The sequence below is a fragment of the Glandiceps talaboti genome, chromosome 10 (genome assembly GCF_964340395.1).
Source record: "Glandiceps talaboti chromosome 10, keGlaTala1.1, whole genome shotgun sequence".
NCBI classification, from domain to species: domain Eukaryota; kingdom Metazoa; phylum Hemichordata; class Enteropneusta; family Spengelidae; genus Glandiceps; species Glandiceps talaboti.
This window is the reverse complement of record NC_135558.1, coordinates 23,690,815-23,706,190: the sequence shown is the minus strand read 5'-3', so window position 1 is coordinate 23,706,190 and position 15,376 is coordinate 23,690,815. Positions and strand designations below refer to the sequence as shown.

Below are 15,376 nucleotides of genomic sequence, written 5' to 3'. Positions count from 1 at the left end.
AATCAAGTTTATCTGTAAGTTACCCAGACCCTTGCAGGAATGCTATCCTTCAGATCACCTCAGAGCTAATACATGTAGGTAGTTACTACATCTATCGTATAGTCAGCATCTAAACATAATTAGTTTTGATTGCAAATTGGCTATTGAGTATCATAAAATTGCAGAACAGTGTTATGGTACTCACTTTCCTGAACATCACAACATTTGCCACAGTTAACAAATCACTGTAATTCTACTGACTGATCAATAATTCAAACTGGAATAATCATTTTGAGTGCATTGTTCTTTGCTGTCACCAGGTATATGTGACTCCAGATAGTCAATTTAACACTCTACCACAGTTAGTACACCACCATTCTCTACGGGCTGATGGACTTATTACAACGTTACATTACCCGGCACCCAAGAGGAATAAACCCACTATTTACGGTCTTTCACCACAGCCTGATAACTGGGAGATTGAAAGGACTGAAATTGTCATGAGACATAAACTAGGAGGTGGCCAGTATGGAGAAGTCTATGAGGCTGTATGGAAAAGACATAACAAAACCATTGCGGTGAAAACTTTAAAGGTAAAGTCAAGTCATGTTCTGATTACTTTGGAACCTATAAGTTGGGTTCAACTACATTTACCAGACCTACATGGTTTTGGGACCCCATGCACTGTGGTGGCAATCTGCTAAAATTTTATGTAAATTTTCACACAGTGTACCAAGATTTTGTTGGAAAATCCTTGTGTACCACTTGGAGAACTGAGGTAGCTCTACATGTAACTATTATCATACTTAACAAAACACTGGGTACAGTGTACTTATTGTGCATAATGCTTCCAAAATTAGTGTCCCTTTCCCTTCATCATATAGCATGTCCATTCCTAACATACCATCTCTTCTTGGATTGTTATTGAAGGGTAAGGCATACATGATAAAACCCTAGTGAAAGTACTGATGCAAAAGTTGAGTTTACATTACCCATGAAACATGTATTCTCTACCAGTTACACGTGGCAACTCGATGAGCAATGGGCTAAGAAATTCGTCACAATGCAACAAAGGAATCTGATTTGTCTGATTTTCTGAAACTCTGTGCAAGTTGCTTTTCAAGTTGCTTCATGAATTGCCCCATGTAACCACCTGGTTGCATTGTAAGCAGTAACCTGTGATATATACCCACATACGTGTCAAATGATGTTCAATGTTATGGCCACTATGTTTTTTGAGTATAAATGCTCTATTTCGGCAAGTATTTTTGAGAAACTCTCAATTTTTCACCACCATTACAGGGTTCGCATGGTCCGGGAAAACCCTGGAATATTATTATGTTTCAGGTCGGTATATCTCACATGACACAATGTTCACGCTCATTTCTTGTGCTTTCATGCCACTAAAAATGAATTCACACAACCTTTCATTGATCTTTGCCTGCAGGGCTCTACCTCAGAAGACTTATAATGTTGCAAAATCACACAATTTCAAACTAAAATGTTTCATATTTTATCGAAAAACAATCGATATTCTAAATGGGCTTACAATGTATTCTCTATGTTAAAATTTGTAGTCGTCTGCTGTTGGAACAAACAAACAAACAAACATACCCAAGGGTGCAGAATAATGTAAAGTTTTCACTTGTTCTTTTGTGCCATCATACCTTTCATAGGCATGAAAAAATGAAAACAAATCCTAAGATTCGATCCACTCAATCAATCTTCCAGTCGCCATTTTATTATACTTGATGTCCATTACTGTAATCTTAAAGGCGTAAAGTTTCAACTGAATGATTGACATCCAATACATTTAATTTATTCACATAATTCAATGCTGTTACAATAACACCCCTCTGGAAAAACTTGGCAAGTACATGCTTGGATTACATGTGACATAACACAGCAGGGAGTATTGATGTTTGGTAGGAACAGCTGACCTACTTTTCTGGGAGAACACGTGTACTGACTGAATACTAACTTGAGACCAGTTTGAAAACAATAAAAGTGATTATGTAGTTATAGCCATTTCTGTGAATTAATTTTTTGTTGACAACTTCGATAAATTTAGGGATCAACAGATCTTGAATATGAAAATCTTTGACTGGTTTTTGCAACGTTTGATTTTGATGGCAAAGTGCATACATTGAAAATAATGTTAAGTTAAATTTAAAGTTACCTTTTGAAATCCTGTTTGAAGCAACTATGTATCACTACTATATACCAGATTTAAACAGAATGCCCTTCCGTAAGGGTATCTTCTTGCTATCATAAATATAATTCAAACTCCCTGTTCAAACCACACATTGCACTGAATATAAAAATGTAGAGGTCAATGTAAAGGTCACCAGTGTACAATTTTGCGAAGTAATACACGTAGGCTAGATCGTGAACAACAGTGTTGAAGATGATCAATTTATTTCCGTAGGTTTATAGATTTCATAATATTGTTATAAATCATACATTATTACACCTGATGAATGTGTTCAATGAAAAAGTATATTTCCCGAGATACATGTACTGCATTAATTACACGATCACATGGCTCACACCAAACAGCAGTAGCTTGATATTGGGAGAAATTGCAAAACAACAAGCTAAAATTAGAAAGTTCGACGTTAATATCATACTTCCTAAATTTCTAATCGAAAATCTACGAGATTTAATTGAATGCCTCCTGTAAGGGAATCACCAATTATGCAAATTTCCCATTAAAATGATATTCCAAAAAAATATGGTAATGAATGTTTTTTAACAAAGCCTAAGTACTGACTATAATTGATTATGCAAAGTGTTCCCTAAATCTTTAGGCGAAATTAACAACTTTTATAGTAGATATATGCACTCTGTTACATTTAACGTATGTATTAAATTGTATGGAAATTGAAGTATGCAGTCTAAAGATATTGCCTAAATACCAAAACTCATTAATTAAGCAAATTATTTATTAACAGTGTAAGGTACATCAGCAAACATTATAGGATACATATGATTTGTTATGGTTAAAGTATGTACGAATGGTACTGAAATTTAAGTATGCAGTCTTAAGACATAGACTAATTACTGAAACTCATTAATTATGCAAATTATTCTTTAACACTGAGGTACATCAATAAACTTTACAGGACATATGAGATTTATTAAGATTAACGTATGTACTAAATTGTATTGAAATTGAAGAATGTATTCTTAAGTTATAGCCTAATTACTGAAACTTATTCATTATGCAAATTATTCATTAACACTGTAAGGTACATCAACAAACTTTACAGCACATATGGGATTTATTAAGGTTAACGTATGTACTGAGTTGTATTAAAATTGAAATGTATATTCTTAAGTTATAGCCGAATTACTGTAACTCATTAATTATGCAAATTATTCATTAACATTGTCATGTACATCAACAAGTTGTATAGGCCACATACAATTTGTTATGGTTAATGTATGTACTGAATGGTATTGAATTTGTAGTATGCAGTCTTAAGATATAGCCTAATTACCGAAACTTATTAATTATGCAAATTATTCATTAACACCATAAGGTGCATCAACAAATCTTATAGGACAAATGTATTTCTTATATTTAATGAATATACTAAATTATATCGAAATTGATGTATGCAGTCTTAAGATATAGCCTAATTGCGTAAATTCATTAATTATGCAAATGATTCATTAAGACTTAAAGTTACATCAACAAGCTTGGTAAAGCATATGTAATATACGTTTTTGATATTTGTACCAAATTATATGAAGTTTGAAACTTGAACTCATAAGATATAGACTTATTGCTGAAAACCGTTGATTACGCAAATGAGTTATTAAAATTTATTGGATGTTTACCAAAACCTTATTAGATCTTCCTTTTCCCGTAAGGAAGATGTGTACCAAATTTCATATCAATTGACCCAGTCGTTTTGGAGAAAACGATGACACAGACACACACACACACACATTTCAGCCCCTATAGTATCTCCTTCCTTATGGAAGGAAAAAATGAGTGAGCAGTTCTATTGTATGAAGTTTGAAAGTGTGTACTTTTATTTTTGAAATTCTAAACCAACATTGTTTAACTAAATGCAAACAACAATGAATGGTTATGCACTACTCGTTTTAAAAATCCATAGCTAATTACAAAATAATTGAGATGTTCAGCAGTGTAGATAGAACATCTGTTTACCTTTTGGAGAATGATCAGTGAAATTTTCTTGTAGGGTGATTAAAAGTACATAACATCCTCTTTCAGAACTTATTTGTAGATAAAGAAGAGACCAATAATCTGAGACTAGTACATGTACAGTACAAGTAGTTAGTCAGTTACCAGTCAGTCACTGTCAGTCATTAGTCAGTCAGAAATGTTGTAGTACAACTGAAGCAGTCAGTCAGTCACCTGTCAGTCAGCCATCAAGTAGTACATGTACATTACAAGGAGTCAGTCACTAGTCAGTCAGCCATCATTTATTATTATAACTTTATTGCAGGATACACTCCCATATACTATTTAGTACAACACAGTCAGTTAGTTAGTTTCCAGTCAGTCAGTCACCAGTTAGTCAGTTACCAGTCAGTCAGTCACCGATTAGTCAGCCAGGTACACACTGTTGATATTTAAACAACACAAGCTTGAGTGTCCCTTTACACCTGATGTTGCTCGGCAAACGATACAGAATGCCTTTGTTGAAAGAAGTGACTCAGATCACCACCACATTGTTTATAACCAATATGATTCTGATTACAACAGTGACTATGATTCAGATTGATTCTCATTTCAAGTAGGCAAATTGTGGTCCCAGCAATTTCTATGAACTCTTAAGTGCACAAAATGCCTTCAAATAGAGTCGAATATCAAAAAAATTCTTACCCAGGTTGATATCAACAACAAAAAAGTGAGATTATATATGAATACTACAATCTAAATATAGAATGCAGTAAGTTTGTATTGGGCTTGTTATGTCTTATGACTATACAAGCATATCCTTTCACTAGGAAGGGTTGGCAGGGTATTATAACAGTTACAATATCAAGGAGTTTTTATGTTTTATGACACCAATGCCTTGCCACAATATCATCATATATAATATAATACATGTACATTATACAGCACACTAAAATTTAAAAATGTTTAACTGCTATTTTGTCAGGTCTACTACATTTAATAAATTTGCTAATGAAATGTTATGTATTAGTATCAGTGCATCACATCTGTGACTGCAATATTAGGTAAACCTATGCAGGCCCCTGTAGTATGATATTTTCTTCTTGACTGCTTACAAGTTAGCCTCTAGTCTTTCCTGTGTATTTACATCAGACTTTCCATTGTGTGTTATTTTATGCACATTTCACCTGTGAACAACTAACCAGTACCTCTTTAGTCTGTGATACCTTCCAGTATACAAATTTGTATGATTAATACCATATCATAATGTAGCTGAGCACCTCGTCCTTCAAGAATGAAAATAAGCCATCCTTTCTCGTGAATAATGTATTATTTAAATCAATAATATAATATTGCTGCTACTACTGGTACTATCGGTATAGCCAAATCAAGACTTTTAAATTACTGCATACATTTTATTAAGTGTGAGGACTTCAGCTCTGAAATAGAGTTATTTCTGAATTGTCAGCTTTTTATTAGTCTTCATCCGGCGGGGACTTATGGATTGGGTTCTGTTCGTCCATCCATCCGTCCGTCCGTCCACAGCTGTTGGAGATGCCTGGACCGATTTTTTTCAAACTTGGTACAGAGGCAACATACTATGGCATACATATGCACATCAATTTGTTTCATGATACGATCCAATATGGCCACCTAGCAGCCATTTTGTTTGCGAATTTTCCATGTCCAAAGCCATAACTCAGACATGCTTGAACAGATCTCATTCAAAGTTTGTATTAGGACAGTGTTCTATGACATACATGTGCATATTCATTTTCGTCAGGGTACAATCCAATATGGCTGGTTAGCAGCCATTTTGTTTGCGAATTTTCCATGTCCAAAGCCATAACTGAGACATGCTTGAACAGATCTCATTCAAAGTTGGTATTAGCACAGTGTTCTATGACATACATGTGCATATCCATTTTCGTCGTGATAATATCCGATATGGCAGCCATTTTGATGGCACAGTTATTATGTCCATAGCCATAACTCAGACATGCTTGAACAGGTTCCCCCATACCCCACCCATGCTTTCCCCCATACCCGACCCATCCTTTATTGTTGAATGGTTTATTCCATGACGTCATCTTGAAGAGTAGTTGTGCTTCAATGCCATTGGCAGTGTTTTTAACTTACTGTGTCTTTTTTTCAATGTTGTTTTTAGGAAGAAACTATGCAAATGGATGAATTCATGAAGGAGGCAAGTGTAATGAAAGAAATTAAACATCCAAACTTAGTGCAATTATTAGGTGAGTATTTCAATCATTTTGCCTCTTATACTGCTCTGTGGTTGGTAATCGTGACTCACTTTCTCTCATTTGGGGCATCCTGGAGTGAGGCTTCTTTCAAAAAACACTGCAATGTTGGAACTGGAGTATAATAATAATACTTATAATAATACTTTATTTCCACCAAATTAAAAATTATATAATTCAAAAATTGAGTGAACACCAAAATATATATATTAATTATTATGTTTTTTATTTTCGTAATTCTGATTTCTTGCCTTTGATTGTCTTTTCATTGGATAAATATGAAGTATTTTACATTTCCTAATAGGTCTTCTTGCCAGGATTTTGCCAGAGTGAGACATTTTGTCAAATTGTAATAAGGGATATTTCAACCAGTGGTTGCTAGCCACATGACAAAGGTCAAGCTTTGGCCGCCATGTGTCATTTAAACACTTGAAAGCACTATGTAAGCCTGTGTGTGTGTGCGTGCGTGCGTGCGTGTTTGCGTGTGTGCGTGCGTGTGTGCGTGCGTGCGTGCGTGCGTGTGTGTGTGTGTGTGTGTGTGTGTGTGTGTGTGTGTGTGTGTGTAAGTAAACAACTTAAAGTCAAAAACTGCTAGACCAATTGCCATGATATGTGGTGGGTGGATTACCTTGGGTGTCTCGTTGGGAAATTGTTAAAAACAAAAATCTTACCACCAGTATGTGATTTGTGTCAAAAAATGTAATTTTTGGTCAGAAAATTTAAACTCCAAAACTACTCAGAAGATCAATCTGAAATTTGGTTGGAATTTTCTTAGAGGTTCTTAGATTAAGAATTGTTCATGACATGATAATCCCATCAGATATGCAAATTAGGGCTAAAATGTCTCTTTTGGTCAAAAAATCTATAATTCCAAAAGTACTGAGCAGATTAGGCTGAAATTTGATGGGAGTATTCTTGGCGGTATTTAAATTAAGAAGTGTTCATGACATGATGATCCCATCAGTGATATGCAAATTAAGTCTAAAAATGTTTTTTGTCAAAAATGAATAGTTCCAAAACTACTGAGCAGATTGGGCTGAAATTTAATGGGGATGCATCTGGGGATGTGTAGATAAAGCTCTATTCATAATGTGATGATCCCATCAATGATATGCAAATTTGGTCTAAAAATCTCAATATTGGTCAAAACATATCTGCATGGTGAATGGGTTGAAACTTGGTGGGGATGTTTCTGAAGGTGTTATTGTTATTGTTGAAAACATTTTGACACAATTGGCCCTAGCTTATGAATTATTTGTAGGAATACTGATTTTACGGCGATTTGATCAAGCATACATGATCCCCAGAAATTTTGGCCCAGTTTTTCACTCATAGTTTGACCATGAACAGTGATCTTCTCATCTCATGCTCTCACATGGTAAACAGAGACACAGTAGTGCAAAACGGTCCTCACTAAGTACATGGAAGTACAGAAAAGATAGAATTTGATAGCATAGTGAAGAGGTCGTATGAATTTATCTTGCCAAATTCTCCAGCAAGATCGCCCACAGATGCGATCAATTATGGCCAACACAACACATGCAAAATGAAATGTGAAACTTTTAGAGTTTCATGGAATATTTAGTCAATGTTCCAATGAGCAATTTGTAGTACTATGATTTTCCCAAAATTACCAAATACATGCAAATAACTTATTAAAACCAAAAGCTAACATCAGATATATTTTCAGGACAGATATGCTTTGGTATCCCAAATGTATGTATACAATTATCTAGAATTTGAAGCTTGTATTCTGTAGATATAGTCTAATTACTGAAAATCATTAATTAGGCTGATTAATCATTGTTATTTATATGATGATTACCAAATCTAATCATTATTAAAAGTTTCATTAGAATCGAAGCATTTCTTGAGATATTGTGTCCACATACAGACAGACAGACAGACAGACAGACAGACAGACAGACAGACAGACAGACAGACACACATACACACACATGGACACACACTGACACACACACACAGACAAATGATACTTTGAAAGGCTAGCTAGTGAATCTGTTAGGGCTAGGGCCTTTCTCGCTAATCTTTGCATATTAATTAGTTTGATTTGTTTATTGTGTAATTTGCAGATGTTGTTTTACAAGGGAAGGGGTACTTTTGTCACTAATCTGTGCATATTAATTGGTTTGATTTGTTTACAGGTGTGTGTACAAGGGAGCCACCTTTCTATATTATTACAGAATTCATGCCACATGGTAATTTACTTGACTATCTAAGAGAAAACAATGAAGAGACACTGCCTGCTGTAACTCTCATGTACATAGCCACTCAAGTTGCCTCTGCCATGGCTTACTTAGAAGAAAAGAAATTTATTCATAGGTAAATGAACTGCATGTATGATTCAGTCAGCCACCATTCTGACTCAGCAAGTCCCTTGACTTGAGTTCCTTAAAGCACAGTGTTCTATGACATACATGTGCATATTGATTTTCGTCGTGATACGATCCAATATGGCTGGCTGGCAGCCATTTTGTTTGCGAATTTGCCATGTCCAAAGCCATAACTCAGACATGCTTGAACAGATCTCATTCAAAGTTGGTATTAGCACAGTGTTCTATGACATACATGTTCATTTTCATCATGATACAATCTGATTTGGCTGCCTAGCAGCCATTTTGTTGGCACAGTTTTCATGTCCAAAGCCATAACTCAGACATCCTTTATTGTTGAATGGTTTATTCCATGACGTCATCTTGAAGAGTAGGCATGTCCCATGTCCGACGAGGAGACACAACATAAGTAGTCTATTCCATGTCCAATGAGCAGACACAACATATCTAAGTCTGTTTGTTTTAAGTTCACAAGTGTTATTGCGTGATCAGAGTAGTGATATCAAAACAACCATATGAGGCCAAACAACATTAACCAGGTTTGAAAATGACAACATAAACTGCCAGTTCCTTAAAACCCAATCATAGCGGCATTTTCAATGACTTGATGGCTGTGTGTCTCACTGAGCAGAAATTCATGTGCATGTGCACCAGTTCAGATGTAGAGGAGGCGATCAGGCTATAAAAATGTAAACATGTACCAAGAAAGTCAATTCAGGCAAAATAACGAAAGTAAAATAGCAATGAACGATTAGCCGACATCTACATCGGATTTTAATCAGATTGATTGCATTGGTAACAATGGATGGATTGGCATGTGGATATACCTTTTTAGCTCCGCTGTCAGCGAAAGCTGAAAGCGTAGCTTTAGGTATAGGTGGGTATTGAGGTATAGAGAGTAGAGTGAATCATAGGTGTCCGTCAAACTTTTATATCTTCACTATCTGCTCCGAAAGTGACAGTCGGAATTCTTCGATATTTGGTGTGCATGTTCCCTGGGGGGAGGCTATTCAGATTTGTTCATGCCAAGTTGATCTGTGCCATTTTCAATTTTTTATGATTTTTTTTCCAAAAATGTCATTTTCATCAACTCCTCATAAACTTTAAGTCAGATTGCTTTGATATGTGGTGTGTTGATGCACAGAGGGTACCTTACTTAGATTTGTTAATTTCAAGTCAGCACGTCTTCTCTTCTATTTTTTATGATTTTTTTTTTGAAATTTGAAAAAAAAATGAATATGTTAATGAGTATAATGACCGACGCCATATTGGAAATCACTCCGCGAGACTTTAGGTAAAGTGCAACTTTTCAAAAGACACTATTGACGTCAAACAAGCAATGTAATATGTGCTATAGTCTTAATTCTACGCATTGTGCGCCCAAATGACAAATATTTGTTCGAAAAAGGGTTGTAAACTTCAAATCCAATTCTCCATCCACCCCTCCTACAGAATGGTTCATTCCAGTATATGCACCTCCCTCATGATCAAGTTTGAATGCCTGTGAACTGAAGTGTATGGGACGATTTTTGACAGTCAGTCGTCAATAAAAACGATAATACTCTTTCTAAAATTACCACATTTTGAAAGGGAAAGTACTTTGTGGTTCATTTATGGAGTTTTGTTTTTGTACGATCAATATTGGTGGCAAAATTACAGCGTCAAAATTGCCGATGTGGTTGTTCCGTACGGCGACAATCTCAAGTACCCGGATGTACGAGGGACTAACCCGGAAGCAAGTCGTTGCCAGCCGTACGTTACAGTGTTAACATCGTCCGAGAAATCGCTGCGTTCAGAATGTCATTATTCACAGAATTGTTTCTTTCGAGTGAAAACCCGTCTTGAATTGTATAACTCTAACAAATGAAGACATGTCAAGTTATATTTTGAAAGTTGTATCGCTAGTTTGAGACGATTTGCTCACGTACTATCGAGGCTTGGACCTTACTCCAGTTCAGTGGGAAGTTTAGCCAGTCCGATAATTCTTTCTGGTTTAGTTTACAACACTTTTGATCACACAGATTTTGTTTTTGTGATGAAAAGAAATTTAAAAAAAGATCACTTCAACCATTTCGTTGTGTTTTCTTTATGAAAGGTAATCGAACATGAACGAGTGTTACCACTGTAACCAGGAGGGTCTATGCTGTAACGTATAGCAAGGGTTCGACATACACGTACACGCTGTCCGCTATCCCGCGAGTCGAGTAACTTTCTGTGATAGGTATATTAGTAGGGAGCTCAGAATTCAAACCACCGGCTATATGATGAATTCACGGTCATAGTAAAATTCATTTGATTTTTAATTTGCTATTTTGACCAACTCCGGTTGTCTATTCGCGATAAAATTACGATTAGTTTGGAAACGGGGTAGATTTTCTATGATTCCGTGTCATAAAAGCATGTGTTGTGTAGTTTTCGAAAAGCACACCCGGTGGGAAAGTCGCCCAACAGGCGATCTCGCGCCATTGCTGTACTACGTGGCACTTTATTCTGGCGGGGTGTCTCTTGAAAACGGGAATATTATTATTATTATTTATTTATAAACGGCAATGCATCCATTAAATGGCTTTTCATGCAAATGCAAGATAAACAAATACAATACAGATTTAAAATACAAATATACATAACAGACACAAATTTAAGCACTGTACAATAATGACCATCTTGAGGAAAGAGTACAAAGGGCATTAAATTTATGAACTATTTGCAGCGATGGATGCCCTGTATCTGAAGGAACGAGAGTGGGCTTTCGGAATGTGGAATTTGGTCCTTGTATTGTATTGATGAAACGTATCATTGGTTGAAATAAGTTCAGAAAGGTACGATGGTACTTTGTTAATAATACATTTTTTGACAAGTTTATTGAAGTTGTGGTTATGTCGCTCTTGAATGGTTGGCCAATCAAGTCTAAGTCTGGCGGTAGTGACATGTTCAGACTTCTTTAGCCCACATTGGATGCGGACAGCGAAATTGATTATACGTTGCAAGCTGCATTTTAATGTGATACTACAGTTTGAATAAACAGTGTCACAGTAGTCCAGGAGTGAGAAAACTGTAGCTGTGATGATATTCTTGCGAATTTTTTCAGGAATACAACGTCTTGCTCTAGCCAGGGTAATAAGTCGATAACCACAAGCTCGACGGAGGTAGGCTATATGGTTTGACCATTTGAGTTCAGGGTCAAGTCTAAGACCCAAACAAGTCGCACTGGTGGTTGCCTGAATAACATGATCGCGAGTAGAGAGGGTTTTAATGTGATCTGGTATTTTCTGCAATTGTTGACGAGTGCCAAGTAACATGAATTGGTATTTAGAAATGTTGGGTTTGAGAGAGTTGGAGTGAAACCATGTTGTGAGATTGTTGATTTCATCGATCAACTCATCGTGTAAGGCATCTAAGTTGGAGATAGGAGCTGCTTTTAAGATGTTGATATCGTCAGCATAGCCGTACATTGGTGTATTAGATTGGAGCCAGAGTGGAAGGTCGTTGATATAGAGGGAGAATAGAAGTGGGCCGCAGACGCTTCCTTGAGGTACCCCGGTTTTAACAGGAATGTGATTTGAAGTGTAAGAATCAAGTTTAACACATTGAGTGCGATCAGTCAGGTAGTTTTTAAACCATGATATGGTAGTGGGGTGGATGTTATAGCGTTGAAGTTTTTGAAGAAGAATAGCATGATTCACAGAGTCAAATGCTTTTGATAAATCCAGCATTAGAAGACACGAGATTTTCTTAGTATACATGTTGACAAGAATGTCATCAGTTACACGTTGCAACAGGGTTGCTGTAGAATGTTTTGGTCGAAAACCTGAGAAGGTTGAGTGAAGAACATTATTTCTTTCGAAAAAGGAGCTAAGTTGCTTGCAGACTAGACGTTCCATGACTTTTGATAAGGTGGGCAGTAATGAGATGGGACGATAGTTACAAATGTCTTGTTTGTCTTTCTTACCCTTCTTGAAGATGGGGACAATTGTAGCCTTTTTCCACTGTGTGGGCATAATGCCTTGGGTTATGGACATATTGAAAATACGAGTTAATGACGGAACAATCGCTGGCATAGAAAGTTTGATCAGGCGCGAGTCAATGTCATCAGTGGAAGATGATTTATTTGATGGCAGTGAGGATAATTCCGAATTTACATCCTCTTCAGAGACAGTCGAAAGTTGGAATTGAGAGCCAGGTGTTGGTATGTGATCTATCAAGGGGTCTGTCGGTTGAAGTTCATCCTGAACAAGCACACCAACATTAGCAAAGTAGTTGTTAAAGTTATTTGCGAGAGGGATGGCATTGTCGTGGACAGGGAGAGTCTTATCTGATGGTTTAAGAAGTTCATTCACCTTCTTCCAAACTTTGTGGCTATTGTTAATATTTTCAGATAGCAGTTCTTTGTAATAACGGCATTTGGCAAACTCAATCTCCTTCTTTACAAGGTTACGAAGTTTTATATATTCGCACCAGTAAACATGAAGACGAGTGCGGTGGTGCAGTGGAATAGCGAAGGATGAGCCAATCAAGTGAGACCTTTCAAATGTAGCTAATATTATAGCCAATAAAAATAGTTGTACGATGATTTGTGTATAATAAGGGTAAGGCTTACCTAGTACCTGGCCTCTACACTGTACTGGCCACGTTCAACGGAAGTAAGTGAAGCTCAATCATAACAATGGTGGCTGTCAAAATCGAAGACGCAATTTGACCGTGTTGTTATTTCAGTGAGTTTATTCAGCAAGAAAACAACGTGTTCTATGTTTTTGTACTTCCTACATGATGTGATGATCGTTTTTTTACCGGTACAACTTACAGCCTACAATGAAACTGCTAACTTAGTTAGTAACACTGACACGGTACGATTCCGTGTTCATGTTTTGGGGCACATTTCTAAATACGCGAAACCAGTTATTGAATGTGTAGTGGATATTGATATTCAGTTTGAAAAATTAAAATCCTGAACTTTATTTTGCGAACGGTTTTGTCATTTCTTAGTAATTATAGGGCCGACTGTATCACGTTTAACGTTTATGTCAACCCGGAAGTACATAGACACGAAAATAGACGAAGTGACTTGTACATGTAATTAGTAACAAAATTTTGCTGTAACTGCTGGTAACCTTCAAATTTATTTATTTTTATGTTGTAAATACATTCTAATATGCACTAAGGACAACACTATAAAGACTTGCTCCATGGGAAGGTAATTTTTTGTCTTTTAAAAATGCAATAGTTAGATCAATGTGTACCAGAAATGTTATGAGCTAGAAATAAGACCACATAACATCTTATTACTCCCCCCCCCCCCCAATTAAGACAAACTACTCACAGAAAGCAACAAAAAAGAGAAGAAGCTCCAAAACATAAAAAAGAGAATAAAATTACAGTAATGAGTTGATGATGCACAAACAACTACAAAGAAATAGACAGTTCAATTACAACACACGGTTTGAAATAAATATGGGGTTTGGAAAAGTGAATTAGAAGTTGAGCAAAAACTAAGAGAGATGAAGAGCCTAAGTGAACAAGCGAAAGCACTTAAAGATAGGACCACCAGATTTTTTGCAGGACTACTATGTTATCAATTTTACTAGTCCTGTGGGATAGTGACTTTTTTACTCCAGTGTCGAACCCTGTCAATGGCTGAGAATGACTCTCTTTCGGGTACTTGGGGATTGTCGCCGTACGGAAACTAAGATGGCGATTAATACATTTCTTCCCTATATATATATCTACTACAACTAGTACAAGTTGAATGTTGTTGACTTGGTAAATTTGTTAGAAAATTGAAATTCAAATTGCCTCAAAATTATTTTAGATCCCTAGTTTATTTCATTCATCATTAAAATTTTCCAGGGTTAAAGCTGTAAGACACTGGAATTATTTATAGCCAACCTCAAAATTCTCTTTTTTTTCTTTTTCTTGTGTGCATTTCCCAGTCATTTTTTTCTGAGATTTTGTGCAATTTTTCATAACTGTAGATTTTTGTTATAAAATGGTGACTATGGTATAAAAGTACAATACATTACCAACTTCTGTGTAAAATATGTTTTATAGTGAGACATCATATGAAACCACTAACCACTTTATTGCATCGCTAAAGCAAAACTGCATAGTAAAGAGCTGAAGAACTGAACCACTTCTACATGTCACCAAAATAAAAAATAAAATAAAAAAAACAAAACAGCGGAGCTATTCTGACCGATAGGTCGCTTGTTTAAAAAAAATAATCACATAATTTACTACATTGCCATTGGTGCTAATATTTAAACATGTCAATAAATCCTGTGATATGAATGTATCATTTACCTTTGTTAGTTTTGCTAACAAGTTTTTGCCAGAATTGGTTAGCACTGTAATGACTCATACCTTGTTATCTTTCTTAACCCACTGTAATGACTTGTACCTTGGTATCTTTCTTGACCCACTGTAATGACTTGTACCTTGTTATCTTTCTTGACCCACTGTAATGACTTGTACCTTGTTATCTTTCTTGACACACTGTAATGACTTGTACCTTGTTATCTTTCTTGACCCACTGTAATGACTTGTACCTTGTTATCTTTCTTGACCCACTGTAATGACTTGTACCTTGTTATCTTTCTTGACCCACTGTAATGACTTGTACCTTGCTATCT

The 15,376-nt window shown here is 36.0% G+C and overlaps 1 protein-coding gene across 1 annotated transcript in view; it reads left to right on the top strand.

The window, feature by feature from the left end:
- LOC144440827 (uncharacterized) overlaps positions 1-15,376 on the top strand; it is a 71,879-nt gene that overhangs the window by 41,283 nt on the left and 15,220 nt on the right. Inside the window, exons 4-6 of the mRNA XM_078130239.1 lie at positions 300-572; positions 6,306-6,390; positions 8,562-8,739. Of these exons, the coding sequence (XP_077986365.1) occupies positions 300-572; positions 6,306-6,390; positions 8,562-8,739 (536 nt within the window). The remainder of the gene's footprint in view (positions 1-299; positions 573-6,305; positions 6,391-8,561; positions 8,740-15,376) is intronic.